This window comes from Leuresthes tenuis, unplaced genomic scaffold, assembly GCF_036924035.1.
Source record: "Leuresthes tenuis unplaced genomic scaffold, fLeuTen1.0.hap1 SCAF_9, whole genome shotgun sequence".
Lineage (NCBI taxonomy): Eukaryota > Metazoa > Chordata > Actinopteri > Atheriniformes > Atherinopsidae > Leuresthes > Leuresthes tenuis.
Window position 1 is genome coordinate 3,860,515 of NW_027325363.1, and position 18,844 is coordinate 3,879,358.

The following is an 18,844-nucleotide window of genomic DNA, read 5'->3' on the forward strand; positions in this document are numbered from 1 at the left end:
AACAAGACTGCATCCAGCAGTGGTGGGAATGTAGCAGCGTCTGGGTCTCTGGTGTACAGAATATGTTTTACTTGTCGTGTCAGGGTTAGAGTCAGTGGCCTACTAATTCATTCAATTCAGGAAGTGGATTTTCTCTAAATCTAAAGAACATGTTGATGAAGTTACTGAAAGTCAGCGCGTGGCACTGCTGATTGAATACTGAAAAAAATTAAAAAGCATGATAAATGTAAGGAAGTTGAACATGGGAACTTGGGTGGGCCAACACAGAGGGGGCGGCAAGGAGCCACGATGACCCGGCTGATATCAGCTGTCCTGCTGTCTACTGAACACTTGGCTGCCGCTCAAGTTTTCTTTATTGTTTCTCATAAAAATTGTGTTTTTTTAATGCAGCAAAGTCTTGTAGGAAAAGCTAAAGAAAAAAAGAAATTTTACGAGTTATGTTAGACTTTTTGATAGTAAGAACATCAGAGTCCAACATGGGAAGTTGCACGGACTGGCATGAGATAGGTTTCGATAACTAAAAAACAGGAAAGGAAATGGTTTTAGTGAGTTCTGAGCCAAAGAAAATAAAAGAGTGATGACCCTGAAATGTGCAAAACTCTTGAGCCACTCCTCATTTATTTTTATTTTACTTTTAGGGAGTCAGCCACTTTTTATTTATCTTTGAATCATCCAAGCATAAAAAAGGCACCTAACTCAAGGGATTAATCAGTGCTGTGTTGACACATAACAGACAACTTAACAGAGATAACACAGTTTGACAGACAGAAAATAGGATTTCTGCAGCAACAAGGTGATTCCCAAAGAGCTATTAGCTGAAAACTTGGCATATCTCAGCATGGTGTGCAGTGTGTCCTTAAAACATTTGAGGAAACTGGACAAGTGGAGACAAAAGAAGAAGTGTCAGGCCTAAAAAACTATCTACAGCAGATGAACAGGATCTGAAAGTGATGTCCTTAAGAAAGAGGAAAAAATCCAGCAAAGACCTGACAGGACCTGAGAGATGCATCTGGACCTTCAGCTGATCCATCTACTGTTGGCCCAAGCCTCATCAGAAATGGTCTCCATGGAAGGGTGGCTGTCAAGAAGCCGTTCTTAAGGAAGGGAAACAGGGAGAAAAGGCTGAGCTCTGCCAAATGACACAAGAAGTGGACTGAAAATCAGTGGCAACAGGTCTTATGGAGGGATGAATCCTCCCCAGAGCCCGGACCTCAACATTATTGAAGCAGTGTGGGATCATCTGACAGAGAACGGAACAAAAGGCAGCCCACATCCAAAGAAGAGCTTTGGGATGTCCTTCAAGAAGCCTGGAGAACTATTCCTGAAGACTCCTTAAAGAAATGACAGAAAGCTCGTCTCAGAGGGTTCAGGCTGTGTTGGAGAATAAAGGAGCTCAGACCAGATAGTCACTTTCAAGCTGATTAGAATTGTATAAACTCCATTTTTTGCCTTTTTAGGGGTATTTCTATCCATAACTGCATTCAATAAATCACTGAACATATTTCCCATTTTTTAGTTAATATGTGAAGAAATTATGGGTGTCTCCAGATTATTTCACAATACTAAAACTAACACAGATAATGAAGCTAAACACTGAAGAAGAGCAAGATTTTTTTAAAAGAACAATCATTTGGTTAACAAATAGCTTTATGAAGTATTCCTTATAACAGGGTTGGTGATAGGAAAATAGATGTTTAGAGATGCTTTAAGTGTTCCTTTAAAGTCCCCGTGACCTCAGTGTCTACTGTACTACAGTTCTCTGTCCAAGAATCTAAACTGTCCTCACAGGCAGGAAACTGACCGTCACACTGAGTGTGTTTTGTGAAGTGCAGGTGATTGTGTGTCACTGCTTTCCATCTTCCTGTTTTCACTGTTTGACTTTCAACGGCAAACAGCCACAGCGTCACGGCCAAAACGCAGACACAGACCTGCCTTTTTGTGTGCTTTCGAATGGGTTTAATTTACTTTCCGTGCCCCTAACACTAAGAGCGAGGCCTGAGATAGACCGAACCACACTTGAAGAGGAGGTGAAACTTTTTATTTAAAGATAGATGTTGAATGGATCAGATGGCAGGACACCACTTAAACATATATGGAAGAAAATAGATCCAGCTTTTTTACTTCAGCCTTGATCGACACTCATTGAAATTATTGTGTGCACTTGGATTGGCTTGTGCAAAGTGAAATTATAATATATTCTTTTACATTTCAAATAATGTGGTAAGACCATTTGATGCTGTTGTTCACAGCTTCTATGGTTGTTTGGTAGCTCCATTCCCTTCCATTCATTTGTTTTATTGATACTAGTAGAACTTCTGTGTCACAGTATTCTCACAGCAAATGGCAATCAGGCCAAAACAACAAATTAGATCACAGATGGAACAAACTAGGGTTAAATCAAGGATTAATTAACTTGCCAATGAGAAACAGAGCTCGCTCGCATTCAAAACATTTCTTTGTCTTTCTGGTCAGAATAGAACAGAACAGCACCTACGCACAAAGCCAGAGTCCCCTGCAGTGTGTACCTGATTCCAGAGCTGACCTCGACGTTTCCTTTTGCTAAGATATGGGTCAGATTCTTGTTTGTGTCGTCTTCCTTCCTGGCTCCACCGTCTGAAATGTTCCTGCACTGACACAAAACAGCTTGCAAACACATCATATAACTAATGAACTGGGTCAGAGAGCGCTCCTCTTCATCATTAATTCTATGCACATATTCAACTGGATTTAGTCATTTTTTAGGTGTGATGCGAGGGCTGCTGGTCATTCTCCAACCGGAAGGTCACTGGTTCAATCCCCATCTCCTCCACATGTCAAAGTGTCCTTGGGCAAGACACTGAACCTCACTTTGCCCCTGGTAACCTCAGCGGTGTGATTGTAGATTTCAAAGTGCTGCAAGAGTGCATATAAACAGCATCTTAGGGAGGCAAGGGAGGGTTAAATGAAACAAAAAGTGGCCCACATAACAAACCAGAGCTTTTCTCTGATCTTGAAGAAAGCCTGAAGGCCAAAACATCGATTACAGATAGCATGCACATGGAGCCAGAGGGTGGAACGCTTTTTTAAAAATCAATTTCCAGTAATCAGGAGCTCACTATCCTTGGTTATGCATTATACTTCTCTGTTCTGAAATGAACTAAAGCATACCGATGAACTGTTTGATGGTTTCCTTTGCTTCAGGTTTAAGTTTACTAACATTTTGGATTAAGTATAATATCTGTCTGTTCAACCATAAAATCTCAGATCATACAAGTTCCCAAACAAATTTATCTGCATTTATATCTTAATGAAAACTACGCTGTCAGAAGGTGTGTTGCAGATATCTCAAATTACAGATTAAGCTCCACCAATGAAGAGTTACAAGAAATAACATTTTGAATTTGAGGTCATCTGGACAGAAGCAGTTTATTGCTCAGTGAACGCTCATGACTCCAAATTCAGTCACTTTGGCCTTGCTTACAGTCAGTGAAGCTCAGCTTTGACTTCTTCATGTCATGAAATATTTCTTGGATGTGTTTGGCTTGCGCGTCATACATCATATTATCCTGCCTTGAGTTCAGTTTTTTTGTTGTTAACAGTACATGTCAGGAAAGGTTGGGAAGGTAAGACCCAGATGCAGTACTTCTCAAAAGTCAAAAGTTTATTTCCAAAACAAAACAAGGAGCAAGGCAAAAACAGAGGGTGCGGCAGGGCCGGATGACCAAAACACTTAACTATAGCAAACTTAACAAGACTGTGGCACTGTGAGAAAAAACAAGACTAAGACTAACTGTGACTACGAGGCATAATCGGACTTAACTTTTCGTGGCTGTGGCATGAAGGGTAAGTGAGGATTCTGCAAATACTGTGGCTGAACCTGGAAACTAAATGCTGTGGGGAAGTGATTGGTGATGATGTGCAGCTGTGAAACGGAAAACAGGTGAAAACAAGAATATTATAACCTAAACTGTGACAGTACACAGGTTAACTATTGGTATGTTAAGAGTTGCTTTATCTGGAGAAAAACTAACTTTGGGGAAGTGTGTGTGTGTTGCTACCGGTGGGATTGGCCATCTTGACTTAATCCCCTCTGGCAGTGGATCAAACGCTGCCATATTTCGCCCAACAGCACAGACCAGGTTGACAAAAGCCTTCATTGTACACAGAATTTTTTTCTTAATAAACCTCATGAGCCTCCTTCCAGCTGTGAAGTGCGGCCTCAGACCTTCAGCCACAGACAGTACGTCCCAGCAGAACTGTTCTTTATTAATGCAAACAGTTTCCCAGAGAAACACACACACAGTTTATTACATTGAAAGCTGCAGAGTGAGACCAATGAAAGAAACGTGACAGAAAAGGACAGAAGAAAAGAGAGGCTCCCTGCATATTATTTGTCAATACGTTAATCTACACGAACAATCTTCGGACTTAGAAAGTTCCCTTTTTTTTCAGTTCTAAAGATTTATGTACCAGGACATAATTAAAAAAATGTCTTAAATCTAGATAAATACATCCTCAGATGCACAAAAATCTGACATATTTCTAAGTCAAAATGCCAAAGCAGTCTGTGAAAAAGCCTTTATGCTTCCATAAGAATTCAGGAGGTTAACAGCAGTCAGGTGCTGATAATCTACTTGATTTACTGATCATCAGTCAGTGTGAGAACCTCTATAAAAGCAGAAGTTCTGTCAGTTTGCTGCTCTGCAGCATTCAGGTGTGTGTTAACACGATGCCAAGGAGGAAAGACATCAGCAATGATCTTAGAGAAGCAACTGTTGTTGCCCATCAATCTGGGAAGGGTTATAAGGCCAAACTATCTGGAGTCCATCATTCTACAGAGAGAAAGATTATTCACAAGTGGAAAACATTCAGGACAGCTGTCAATCTTCCCAGGAGTGGACGTCCCAGCAAGTTCACCCCAAGGTGAAAAAGCCCAGAGCTACATCTCAGACTCTACAGGCCTCAGTTAGCATGTTAAAGGTTAAAGTTCACAAATCCTCATTTTGTGTGTATGAAGCCAGCTGTTCGAAGTCCTGCAGAATGTAGTTTGTCATTTCCTGTAGAAAAAGACATGCATCTCAGGAAGACGTCATCTTGATGGTAGCATATGTTTCTCCTAAATTCCAGCATCCGCCCCTGCATCAGTGGTACCGTCACACATAAAGTCACCCTTGCCAAGGACACTGATGCACCCCCATACCATCAGACACTGACTTTTGCCTGGATGGTCCTTCTCATCTTTGGCATGTTGAACCCGAAGTCAGTTTTCCCAAAAGCAGCTGAAACGTGGACTCATCTGACCACAGAACACATGTCCGCTGTCTTTCTGTCCATCTGAGATGAGCTCGTGTTCAGAGAACTCAGCGGGTGATATATGGCTTCCTCCTTCTGTAACACACATTCTCCTGAGCCCATGTGGCTGCTGCCTGAAGGCTCCAAGATCCTCCATCTGTGGTTTCCATTTTTGACTTTTACACACTTCCCCTAATTCCCTGAATCTTTCACAGTCTTCTGCTCTTTAGATGTTGAAAGACCAAAGTTCTGTGTTATCTTGCATTGATGTAAAATTTCTTTCACTGATTGATGATTCTCAGATGAACTTTTGCACAAATTGGTGAATCACAACTCATCCTTCCTTGAAAAGATAAAGGGTCTCGTGTTTTTTATTCCAAAGGATTTACAAAGGAAGCATTGACTCCCCTTTCCTCATTATAAAGGGAATTTGAACAGCTTTTATCGGGACTGTTACCTACATACTTCTCGGTCATTTCACTTAGCTCAGAACCTTCTAGTACAAAAAGACCATTCTTGGACCATTACTAGATGCTCCTTCTATACCCAATGCCAACACCTTTACCTATCACTAATTAATCTGCTGATTGTACAATCCTCCTCGTTTATTCCATAAACTATTCCAACATTTCTGTAAAAGTCCAAACAGGGAAAGTCAGGTCCACCATGACAAAGCTTCTAACTTAATCTCTTACTGGCACTGATTCTGTGGTCTATGCCTTGGAGGTTGTGGTCAATCCATGAATCTTGTTGGACTGATCTTGTTGGACTGAAGCCTCGTGGCTCAGTGAGTCATTGACCACCAAACAGTTCCAGTCCTTGTGGCAAACTATCCTTAGGCAAGTGACTGATTCCCTATATGTTCCCTGCTTATTAGCCAGCTTGCATGAAAGACTTATTTCACTGTAATGTACATTGTTGCTTAATAAAGCACATGCTCAAGCAGGGTAAGGCATTTGTAGATATTAACTGAGTGTTGGTTGAGAAAAATGAAGAAAATACAAAGTTGTGGTTTCTTTAAACATAAAACAGCATGTTGCAGTCACCACAGACTGTATCTAACATGTGCATATTGGTTCATTTTCCTGTCAGAAACAAATGTTTGACTCCTGAGGAGACTGTCAGCTGTTAACCTGACCTGATGGCCTAAAAGAAAGCTCCCACGCAGACAAACACATCAAACAAACACAAAGTTTGTTGCCATCGCACGAAAAAGAAGGGTGATGAATATCTGTAAATGACACAACAAACCACATTTCTGGTGACAGGGTGGACTAAGATAGCACAAGTGATGCTTGACACTGGGAAAACAAACCCTTGTCAGTCTGGGTTTGTCATATCGCTCATGAGGAGGACAACGTTCCCTTCAGCCAGACCTGATTCCTGAGTTCTTCCTCTGAAGCTGCTGGAAAGGGTCTGGTCATATTTAAGGCTGATTTGATTCTATCTCAGGACAACTTATTTTTTATTCAATTAGAGAGTAGTTTATGTGAGGACAAATGCTGAGATAAGAATTTGTGTGATAAGGTTGGTTGGCTTTGGTTTTATCTTGGGCATGCTGCTCTGCTGATTTATCTAATGAGGAAGAGAAGTGGGGCTGTTGTGCTCAGTGGTGACAGATGTGATCGCAGCTCTTTGGCTGTCAGGGGACAAGGAGATATATTTCTATACTCCACTGTGGCATTACTGTCTGAATTGTCTCTTATGGAGGGAATCATCTCTTTCTTTGACTTGTTTGTGGTAAAAACCTTTGATGTAGTAATGTTTTCCTATTTCTCATCTTTCTTTTTTCCCTTCCCTTCATTAATTAATCTTTTCTTGCATGAAAGCATCCCTAAAATTGGATTTAGGAGTATTTTTTTATTATTATTATTATTATTTAGTATTATTTTTTTGCAAGACTTTGAAGTGCAGGGGATCGCGTTTCTGTTGCAATAAACCAAAGAATGTGAATGCTTCAGCCAATTGTTTTAATGTACGGAAGCCTCGAAGAGTCATGGTGGGAATTTTCTTCTCATAACTGCTGAAGTCTCTTAGTGCACAAGCTGCTTCCAGGCAGTGAGGAAAAAGCTATTAGTGCATCATGAACAAATCACGTCTGCTATTGTTTTTGTACTGTAGAGCATTTCCCCACACTGGCTATGGATTATAATGATCTTGGACCAACACACTATGTCCAAATCCCAGTTTCTAACCTTGGCTCTTCCTCTCCCTTTGCAAAGATAAGGTTTCCATTGTTTTTTGGTGATAGTCATCCACATGGCAATCAACGCCCTATTTGAAGGGCAAAATCACCACTACACCTCCATCTTAAAAGAGAATGAGCCGCTTATCTCTTTAAAACGGAGGGATAAGGTCAAGTGCCAAGGCTGCTGAGATGTACCAAATTAGGTTTCAGAGGTTAAACTGCTTCTTGCATCAAGGAGGTAGTTCCTTTCACACAATTAGCTACATACTCAAAAGAGGATGTGAAACTCCTCGTACGCAAACACGTCAGGGACAGATAAAGTGTGGGAGTATTCATCAGTAAGCTGAGACATTGCTTGTTTCTGTTCATGTAACTCTGCACACAAAACCTTTTCAGGGAATTTCAAGGAAAAACAAGGAAAATCAGGCAGAAGTTTAAAGACAAGTAACACTCGCTCAAACACTGTGATGGAGTGTGTGTGACAACACATTACAGCAGAGTTGTCTCTCAGCTGATCAAAAGAGATGTTTCCCCAACAAAGATTATTTTTGACATGGTCACTGTTGAAATGCCTGCACTGAACACTGTTGTGTCCGTGTGTTGCTGCTGTCAGCTCACCGTTCCACGCCAGTGAACGTCTTTATCAGTTGCTGAAGCTGTTTTGGTGACAGACACCTCTGAGCCCTCCTGGACTTCTAACCAGGAAGTACACATTGATTCAGCTGCTTCGTAGTTATTTATCCCACATGAGGGAGCTACCATGTATGACATCACAGGAATGACTTTTGTTCCCACCTTCCCATTTCAACCGGTAGCATGATTAGCATTATGGTAAATATTAACTGCATTAACAGTTTGAAAAGGAGCGTGTTTGGTGACCTATACAAAAAAATTTACTTATTTATTTGAATAAACAGTAGCTGAGCGCAAGGTGAATGATGTAATACTGAAAGGTGAAACAGGACCCGCTCCTCTCATTCATCCTCATGTTGGCTTGCACAACTCAACATATGTCCCGGACATTATGTTTGCACACTATGCAAGTTCTTTCTGTATCCGTATAGCAGCCAGCATTGCCCTACCAGCTGTTATGGTATAATTCCTCAGTCTACCTGCTGAATAAAGTGTTTCTTTCTGTGCCTCTCCTTCCATTTCTCTCTCAGTCAGTCCATCTCGTGTGCTTTATCGAGACACTCCTTTTCAGACTATCAGAGGCAGCAAAATTCAGCATATAAGGGCAAGGGTTTGATGAATGTATAAGTTGAATTTCATAATCATAGCAGTCCAAATGGCTAAAGACTGCAGGTCGGACTTGGTGAAAGAAGTGAGCTTGGTGCATTAAAATAAAGACAGGAAATTAGTCTTAAGTAAGGTGAGCACAAAGGCAGCTTTCAGCCTGCATTCTGGAAAAAGATGAGTACAGGAAAATCTTTCAAAACACTTTGCCCGTGTTTTAATTGTTAAATCAAAAGCTTCAGAATGGTAGCCCCCATTTATTCTAAGAATATATGTTCATATTTTTATTACTTTCATTATTTACCTCTGTGGTAATGGTTGTCCATTTTATACTTGTCCTCCTTTTTTGTTAATGTTTATTTACGAGTAAATGCAACAAATCAAACGTTTCCACAGGAACAAACAAGTATTTTTTTCTCTTTTATCTTCATTAATCTTATGATTCATCCGTAACTATCATCATTTTTTGTTCTGTCTCCCTCTCTCACAGATGTTCTGGGGTCCTGGGCGAATTGATGGCCTGTCAACTCTGGAGTGCTGATGCACTGTAAAGTCATTCCTCTGTTTTGATGCAGCCATTCCTCAGGAGATTTATGTGTCATCAGGACCTTGAGACGTAACCACAAACTGATCCTCAGTCTCATCCCTCTCACAGCAGACCTGGCAGACCTCTAATCTAAAAAAAATTGATGAGGTCTTGTCCAAGCGCGGAAGGCCTGGCACGACGTTGATACGGCAGCTTTAATTTCACCACCATTTATTCCTTGCTCCCTCCTTTCTCCTCCTTCATTTATTTCACACTGAGGGACATGGGGGCTGGCTTCAAAGCATGAGAGAGAATTATGACGTACCAAGGCCTCTGGGTGAGAAGGACAGTGATTTAAGAAAACAGGAATCATGATATGCCCCAGGAATACCAGCTCTGTTTTCTTCCATCGCTCCTCGTTTGACTGCCTTGTGGTAGCTGAGCAGGACGCCAGAGTCGGCATGTCACTGTCAAACTGCCGGAGCTGGAGTATAGTAAAACTGCAGAGGGGAAACAAACAGAGCTGAGAGGAGCTGAACTCATATCACACACCTGCACACACACTCAAAGAGAGTCTCACAAAGGACAATGTGCAATATCTCCTTCTGTGATGTGGACAGTAAGGTGGACCAGTTCTTCCAGCCCACACTCTACATTATTGTCATCGTTCTGGGGCTGCCCACTAACTGCATGGCCCTGTGGGCTGCCTACATGCAGGTAGGGTGGACACGTGCACCCCCACACACACACTCCTCCTTCTTCCACCACTGAGCAGTCATGCTCTGCACTCAACATTCATTTCGATCCTAGGATCTGAACTCGGCACCTATGCTCCAGGTTGTAGCAATGATTCTTTTTACAAATCTGTTTGTTTTCAAAAAGCAACAAAACAATCTCAAACACTGTAGGTAACCATGAATGTACCAACTGTAAAGTCACTCATTAACATTTTGAGGCCTTAAAGTCCCAATTAAATAAAATGTCATGTTTATGTGTGTTCTTATATACATATGCATTGTGGGCGTATACTATTTTTGCATCTAATCAAATTTTAAATTTCAGTAAAGCTGACAGTGGGTGGATTCTCATCAGCTTGTTATTGTCTGTTTTACTCTGAATGGGGGCCATCATTTGCATCAACTACATCATGCTGCATTCGGAAGCTGTGAAACGAGCATTTAAAAGCACAAACTAACAGTATCGGATTCCTTTCAGTACTGAGATATATCAGACTCTGCATTAAAACACCACTTTGTTATTTAGAGAGGCCGACACTGAGAATTGAATTTCTAATGGTTGAGTACTGTGACGGTTGAGCTAACCCAAGGCTCTTATAGCACTCTCAGTCTCAATGATTAACCAAATAGCAGCGGAGGCACGACAGCATGCATCTCGTTGATTAAAGATGCAGTTTAAAATTGCAGCAGCACTTCAGCTGGTTTTCAGTTGGAATGCAAAAATCATTAGGCAGTAGGCAACAGTATGGGGCAAGTAACATGCATGTGAATACCAAGATGCAGGTTTTCCCAGAAGAAGGTGAGCTGTGTTATTCATTTTATTCGTCATTAGTTTTAATAATGTGTCAGATCTAAAGAAAATTGTTGGGCGTAGCATTTCTTTTGGTATGAACACATAATGAAAACAGAAATCAAGTAAAAAATAGTCTTTTAGCATAATTAACTTCTCTCTGTGTCCACAGGAGTCTCCCCCTGCTGGTCATACATTAGAATGCAGGTTAAAGGCACTTCCATATTGATTTTTTTTTCAAAACAGGATGCTTAGTCCACCTTTTTAATATATAATCACCAGAGTAAACACTGTTGTAAGCTGGTCTTAATTTACTCTTACGGTAATAGACCTTGAGGATATTTGCAATGTAAACAGTTCAGAAAAGCAGCAGACTAAGCAAATTAGGAGGAGCATACACACGAAGGATGCCTGTGAGTTAGATTACATTTCACAGTAGCATCTACAACACTGCCTGAAAGATACAATCAACAGCGCCTTTGGGATATTTTCCCATACAGCATCAAAGGTCCAGATTTTGTTTCCCACAGACTGTCAGTTTGCTTTGGCAGCTGCAGGAAGGATTGTTATTGACTTTTCATTCAAGCACGTTCATGGTTTCACGTTTTTCAAGAACAAACGTCATTGAAAAGTTCAGGTTCAGATTGTTGTTGGTCAAACTTTGTGCAGTTCAGTTGGTGATGCCACAAAAACACCCAAATCAGGTTAACACATTTGTGTTTGGCCAAGGATCTCTCAGTGCTTAGGAGAGTGAAGTGCATCACTAAGACACTCACTTCTTCAAACACATTTCAAGATCTGAATCGAAAACAGGAACATAACATTTTGTATAATTAGCAGCTGTATGGGAAACAGAGCTGTTTCCTGTTCGCTGGACTCAGTCCAAGCGCTGGTAAATCCATTCAGAAAAAAACTGGAAGGATGGATTCAACTTGCCCATGCAATTAACTTTTAATCTTTAATCATCTTACACTTTTATATCTTGTCTTTCTCCCTTCTTTATGTACTCCTGTACCTTCATTGCTTTCCTTCAGGTACGCCAACGCAACGAGCTCGGCATCTACCTGATCAACCTGTCGGTGGCTGACCTCCTCTACATCACCACCCTTCCTCTGTGGATCGACTACTTCCTGCACCACGATGACTGGATCCATGGTCAGGAGAGCTGCAAGCTGTTTGGTTTTATCTTCTACACTAACATCTATGTCAGCATTGCCTTCCTGTGCTGTATATCACTGGACAGATACCTGGCTGTGGCGTACCCCCTGCGCTTTGCTAAGGTTCGGCGAATCAAAACAGGTATGTCTTACTGCCTTAATTACAACCTGAGTTCTGCTGATGGATGGGTCTAAACTAAACTATTAAAACTAACAAAACTGATTCTTCTATAAAGATAAAGAAAAGTATCCTCAAATTTGACACTCTGTTCCTTCCCATCCCATTTGTACCACTTTAAGATAATGCATTTGATGTTTGTTTCCCTAAACGGAGCTACCCTTTATACAGCAGGGAACATGCATGTTCGAGTCATGTTCAAAGATGAAAATCAGTTAGTGGGGGTAAAGAATCGCCTCCACCTATGAGAGACTGAAAATAACAAGGAGGTCTGTTACGGCATTTCTTTCATATCTGAAGCCCAGTTTGTAAAGTAACTTTTTATCTTGTAGGTTAGCAGCTACAAGATTGAACTGGTGCCAAATAGAAAACAGAAATACAGTCATGTTAAAAAGAAAGTAAGCCTAAATGTCCTAAAACTGCTACATTACCAGTCTGGGAAACCCTGCACACCACAAAGTGGTGCTGCATTCAGAACTGACGCAGCAGGTTCCTTACCAGGCGTCGCTATATGCCGAGTGGGAGTGGGAACAGGTCGTCCTGGTATGTGAAACCTGAGAATTGAAAGAGAGTTTTATTTCTTTTTCACACAAATGTACATGACTGGATTTAAAAACGTACTTTTAACAACATTTTAGTTTACCTCCTCGTGAATGAATGATTATGGAGATTGTTGCCTGACGTCACTGAATCAGTCAAAAAGAAATAGCTGTTACATGTCTATGTTCCTGAGAACATCCTAAGTTCTTTTTATTTAGTTCACTGGTGTTGTATGAAGTACTTGTCTACTTGCAGAAAACAGTGGTCAGGGCGATGTCTCTTTGGGAAATCAGGAGCTTTCCCAATGGATGAACTAAAACTAACAGCTACTCAGAGGGGATCACTAGAGAAGCTCATTTTTTTGCCATCTAAAACCTGCAAAAAGTTATTGTGGTTTTATCGAGTGAATGCTGTGTGGTGGATATTGACACCGTATCACTTCTGCATCAGAGTCTGTGTAACACGGTCCATATTGCCACACGGTATTGCAACCCAGACGGCTTTTGAACGCACCCTGAACAGTGTTGCCTCACAGATGTTCTGTGTAAACAACTGTTTGGTGCTGAAGGGATGCAGTGTAAACATCCACAGTGTAGCTTTTGCTCAGACTGGAATGGATTTTTTATGTTTGAGTTGTTTTAGATGGTGAAAAATGTGCTCCTCTGAAGTCCCATTCTGTGAAGCTTTAGCTTTCCCATCAGGAAAGCTTCTGATTCTCCAAACTCTGAATGCTGCCTTCTGCAGGCAAGATACTGACTGCTCATAAGTACCTCAAATGACCCCACTTAAAAAAAGTGGGAACAGAATTTACCACAGTATTAAATCTTCCCCTCTCCTCTTCTCTCCTGAACTTCCTGTAGCTGTCCTCGTCAGTGTCATGGTCTGGGTCATTGAGATTGTTGCCAACTCTGCTCCTCTCTTCCATGATGAGCTTTTCCAGGATCGGTTCAACCACACCTTCTGCTTTGAGAAGTATCCCATGCAGGACTGGGTAGCTGGCATGAACCTCTACAGGACATTTCTTGGCTTCCTTGCTCCCTGGACAGCCATGCTGGTCGCTTACAGAGGGATCCTAGTGGCAGTGCGATGCAATGTCTCAACGGAGCGTCAGGAAAAAGCCAAAATTCAGCGTTTGGCTTTAAGTTTAATTCTCATTGTCTTGCTTTGCTTTGGACCATACCACATCCTCCTCCTGGTGCGGAGTGTTATGTTTCTAAGGAAGCCGTGCGACTGCAGCTCAGAAGAGACTTTGTTTGCTGCGTACCACGTGTCGCTGGCGCTGACCAGCCTGAACTGTGTAGCAGATCCCATTTTGTACTGCTTTGTCAATGAGGGTGCCAGACATGATGTCGGCCGGGCCCTCTCAGCCTTAATGTCTGCCGCCTGCCACAGACGCTCCTCCTCCTCACCATCACACGCTGACATACTCAACGCTGGGTCGGTAACCATGGACACGCCGCTGTCAGCAAAGAAGCAGCCTTGTGTGTATGCTGATGGAGGCAAAACTAGTACCTACAAAACTGAACTGGTGGCTCTCAAGGAGGAGTGTCTACAGATGACCATCCTCAGTGTTAAGAAGTAAATTCTACCTACAGTAGTGTTCAGCTCGGTGAAAAAACAGCTCTTCCATGATCTGATTTCTTCTGGAATGACAGGCGAAATCAGATTTAATCAGTGGCTGTTAATGTGTCTGTCAGATGATATAATAACAAGCCAAAAATTAGATTAGTCTGAACGAATCATGCAGCATACAACCATAGAAACAGAGCTATATGAGGCTGAAATGCTTACACAACAGAAAACTGCTATTGTTGCATCTGTAGCACAAGTTAAGTCTGGCCTGAAAGTGGCATCCGAGGACAGTTTATGTGAGACATCAAAAGGGATTTTCCTTTTAAAAGCAAATTATCTTTTAACTGATTTTGTAATGCTATTTGTAAAACTTAACATGTGGAGCTTTTTCCAATAACTTGTTGGCAACGGACTGTCAGCATCAGACCCACATCGCTGACTTGGTTCAGCGTTTAGCCCTTTAAGATGCAGTCCATGCAACGTTGTCATTAAGCCCAGAGTGCTGAGGCAGACTAGGATTTGCTTTTTAGAGCTATCACCCTGACGTGAAACTTTCACCTGCTGGTGAGACCAAATGAAAAGTTAGGAGATAATCTTAAACAGTTTTATTTGCCAATCCGCCCAGAGTGGACCAAAACGTCGATCAACAGATTGACTCTAGTGTGATTTGTAAGGATCTTAACACTGTTTGTAAACTTGGATATTTGTGCCAGGAGTCACATATGATGCCTAAAAGAAATCTTTGAATTTTTAAGAGAATTGTTTGAACACAGCACCCTCTGCATGACTCATTTGCTGCATGGACAGAAGATTACTGATCTGAATCATTGTGCTAATTGTCTCTTTTTTTTTCAATGAAACATCAAGCCTTATAAAGTACCTCCACTTCGAAACTGTAAAAGCAGGTAGGCTTAGAAAAAAGGTGTCTTATTTTTTACTGTGAGCCCTGTTTTGTTTTTTCTTCAACGCATACAGAAAATTAATCAGAGAAAACAAAATCCTTTTATACTTTATGCTAAAAGTCTGAAAAAAAAATCCATAATTATATTGTGAAGCAGAATATAAGCGTCATCATACTGTGACACAGATTAATCACACAGTTTTAGAATATTAGGAAATGCATGCATCCATAATCGCTGAAATAAGTCTGCGTTTTGAACATTAATACAACAGCAAACAGATTTGTTGAATAGAAAAGAGGTGGCCAGCTCCTTCTCTGTGTGTTGCAAACAAGCTTTTTTACTCAGTGTTGTTGCAGCCGGGCCCGCTGTGCATACGAGTGACTGCACTTGAGTCAGTCCAATCTAGTTGATTTTCCAGTTCTGAACCACAACCTTAGTTAAAAAGGATCTCTACATAGAGAGTAATACAACTAGTCTCCACAGATCTGGGTTTTATGAGAGAGAAGGGGTGACAGGGCTCTAAGATATGTACAGTTTGGTCTGAGATGCTGGTGTTTTAATGCAACACCCAGCTCTGACAGCATTTACTGAGATGATGCAGACAAAAATAGGTAACGTTGTAATGTTTACATTCCTGTTACAGACCTCTTCCTGAACCTCTGAGCTGACATACAATCAGATGACATTTTCCATTAGATTCATTTTTTATCTTCATTAGAGGTCTTCAAATTTGACATTTGTTACCACTAACTGGCAAGATTCGAAGATACTGCTATGATTTAAAGGACACTGCTAGCTGCTAGGGATGATGTCATAATAAGATGATGCTGCTAAACCACTTTAAAAGCATGATAAGGAAATATTTTGCTTTTTTAAACAGACAAAACCGTCTTAAAAGGTCTGTAGGACAAGTAATAGGAAGTAGTTGGGTTAAGTAATACAGTATTGGTTGTTTCCTACGTGTTCATAATAATCACATAATTCAATTTCTCTTTTCTCTTGTAAGCAGTATAGCTGCTTTGTTTTTCCATTTAGTCATGTGAAAAAGTAAAAACTCTCAATTCTAAGATTTATGTATCAGTACTTGATGTAAAATCATCTGGTCCTTACCAACCTTAGATTAAGTGAATACAACCTTAGAGGAACAGCAACACTTGACACATCACACTGTCATTATTAAACAAAATCTAAGACAAAGCACAGAAGCAGTGTGTGAAAAACTAAGTGAACCCCCTGATCCAGCAGCTTGTAGCAGCAGCTTCAGCAGCAGTGAGCTGCAGTAATGGTTTCCTGTGGGACGTTATCAGTCTCTCTCATGGTTGTGGAGGAATCTTGGCCCACTCTTCTCTCCAGCGTTGCTTCAGCTCATTGAGGTTTGCAGCATTGGTTTCTGCACAGCTCTCTTAAGGTCCCACCACAGCATTTCAGTCAGGCTGAGGTCTGGACTCTGACTGGACCATTGCAACACCTTGATTCTTTTCTTTTTCACACATTCTGCTGTAGATCTGCTGCTGTGTTTGGGATCATTGTCCTGTTGATGAGCCAGTTTCAGCCCAGCTTTAGCTGTGGGACAGATGGCCTCACATTTGACTCTAGAATACTTTGGTATCCAGAGGAGTTCATGGTGGACTCAATGACTGCAAGGTGCCCAGGTCCTGTGGCTGCAGAACAAGCCCAGATCATCAGCCCTCCACCACCGTGCTTGACAGCTGGTATGAGGTGTTTGTGCTGATATGCTGTGTTTGGTTTCCTCCAAACGTGCTGCTGTGCATTATGACCAAACATCTCCACTTTGGTCTGGTCTGTCCAAAGGACATTGTTCCAGAAGTCTTGTGCTTTGTTCAGATGCAGCTTTGCAAACCTAAGCTGTGCTGCCATGTTCTTTTTAGAGAGAAGAGGCTTTCTCCTGCAGCCCTTCCAAACAAGCCATCCTTGTTCAGTCTTTTACTAACTGTGCTGTCATGACCTTTAACCTTTAACATGCTCACTGAGGCCTGTAGAGTCTGAGATGTAGCTCTGGGCTTTTTCACCTTGGGGTGAACTTGCTGGGACGTCCACTCCTGGGAAGATTGACAGCTGTCCTGAATGTTTTCCACTTGTGAATAATCTTTCTCTCTGTAGAATGATGGACTCCACATAATTTGGAGATGGCCTTATAACCCTTCCCAGATTGATGGGCAGCAACAGTTGCTTCTCTGAGATCATTGCTGATGTCTTTCCTCCTTGGCATCCTGTTAACACACACCTGACTGCTGCAACAAACTGAGGTTGTATTTAGATAATCTCACAACCTCATAAGGACTTGATGATTTTATATTATGTCCTAATATGTAAAACATCATAATTGAAAGAGATTGTACTTTCCTTTTCGGCTGTACATGTATGTTGTCACCTTTCTTGTGCCATTCTAAGAAGTGAGATCTTTCAAGGCCTGCTTAAAATAAAGATAAATGTTCAGCAGCACATATTTGCTATTACTCTTACATGAGTTCATATTCCTATTTGGAAGCTTGTCAATACAGAAAAAGCAACACAAAATGACCCAACATATATTTTTTAGCACCCACAACATAATACCAGCCTCTATGAAGACTGGACTCAGTCAGCACAGAGACACCATCAACTGTCAGCCTTACCTTAAAATTGTTTTATATTTTTGCTCTTGTTTGCTTTCATATGTTTTTGTACTCTTGGACTCATGATAATGACATTTCATTGCATCTGTTTACATTATACAAAGCCCTGCTGAATGCTAATGTAACAATGACACGATGAATCTCCTTGAATGCTGCATTATGTCTCATATAATCCAGCGGTTCGGTAGAGACGGAAAGGTGTCTGTGTTGCAGTTCCACCTGCCCTTTGTTTAGGAAATGATCTTATCCCAGCACTAATGATTTTATTTGTTGTCTCGGCATGAAAACATCACAAATTTCAGTGCAATGGTGTAAAGTCAGGTTTCTGCGTTCTCTTGGTTCCTTCGTGTTGCTGTAAGTTGCGCTGTATGTGTTAATGAGACAGCAGGTGCCAGGCTTCATACTGTGTATTTGTTCATCAACAGTGTCAGTGTGTGAAATAAATTATGCATATGAAACTTTGCATGTGTCTCCTTGTTTAAAACAACAGAGCTGGACAAAAGCTCCATGGAAGCAGCCAAATTCTGTTGTCTTTATTTCTTTTCTCTTTCAGTCATCTTTTGGGTCTTTTTTCTTTGCTGCTGTGCTCATCTGGGCTGACAAGTTCATGGATTTGGTGAAAGGATGGTGACACTGGCAGAGAGAGGAGCTGACACGATGAGGTTTTCAATTAAACCCAAACTTCCTCGTCAGAGAAAAAGACGATAAAAGTAATCTGTGTATTTTAGAGTTTAACATCCAAAGAGAGATTATTGGCTATGCTTCAGATGTACTTACTAATAATACACTGCAGCATATATCTAAATACCTGAACATTTCCTTTGTGTCTGTCTTTTTACAAAACACAAGATTCAGACACTGGGACAGTAACTTGGCAGGTGTTTCAGGACAGGTGTTATTTTCTGTTATTTGTTCATTGCAAAGAAAATTGTCTTTAACAATACACAGATGGCAGGCTTTTAAGTCTCCACTCACATCAGTTTGATTTGCTTTTAACTTTAGATGGATTTAATGCAGGGGGTTTATCTCCCCCTTATTAATTGATAAGGTACATAGCTGGATGTATGATATGACTCTGGGACGATATATCTTATGCAGAATGATTCAAACA

At 41.1% G+C, this 18,844-nt stretch overlaps 1 protein-coding gene across 1 annotated transcript in view; it reads left to right on the plus strand.

Moving 5' to 3' along the window:
• The window catches only part of gpr4 (G protein-coupled receptor 4), a 51,484-nt gene extending 33,292 nt beyond the window's left edge, over window positions 1-18,192 (plus strand). Inside the window, exons 2-4 of the mRNA XM_072391935.1 lie at window positions 9,186-9,938; window positions 11,783-12,047; window positions 13,484-18,192. Of these exons, the coding sequence (XP_072248036.1) occupies window positions 9,810-9,938; window positions 11,783-12,047; window positions 13,484-14,205 (1,116 nt within the window). The 5' untranslated portion in view covers window positions 9,186-9,809 and the 3' untranslated portion in view covers window positions 14,206-18,192. The remainder of the gene's footprint in view (window positions 1-9,185; window positions 9,939-11,782; window positions 12,048-13,483) is intronic.
• Window positions 18,193-18,844: the final 652 nt, after the last annotated feature.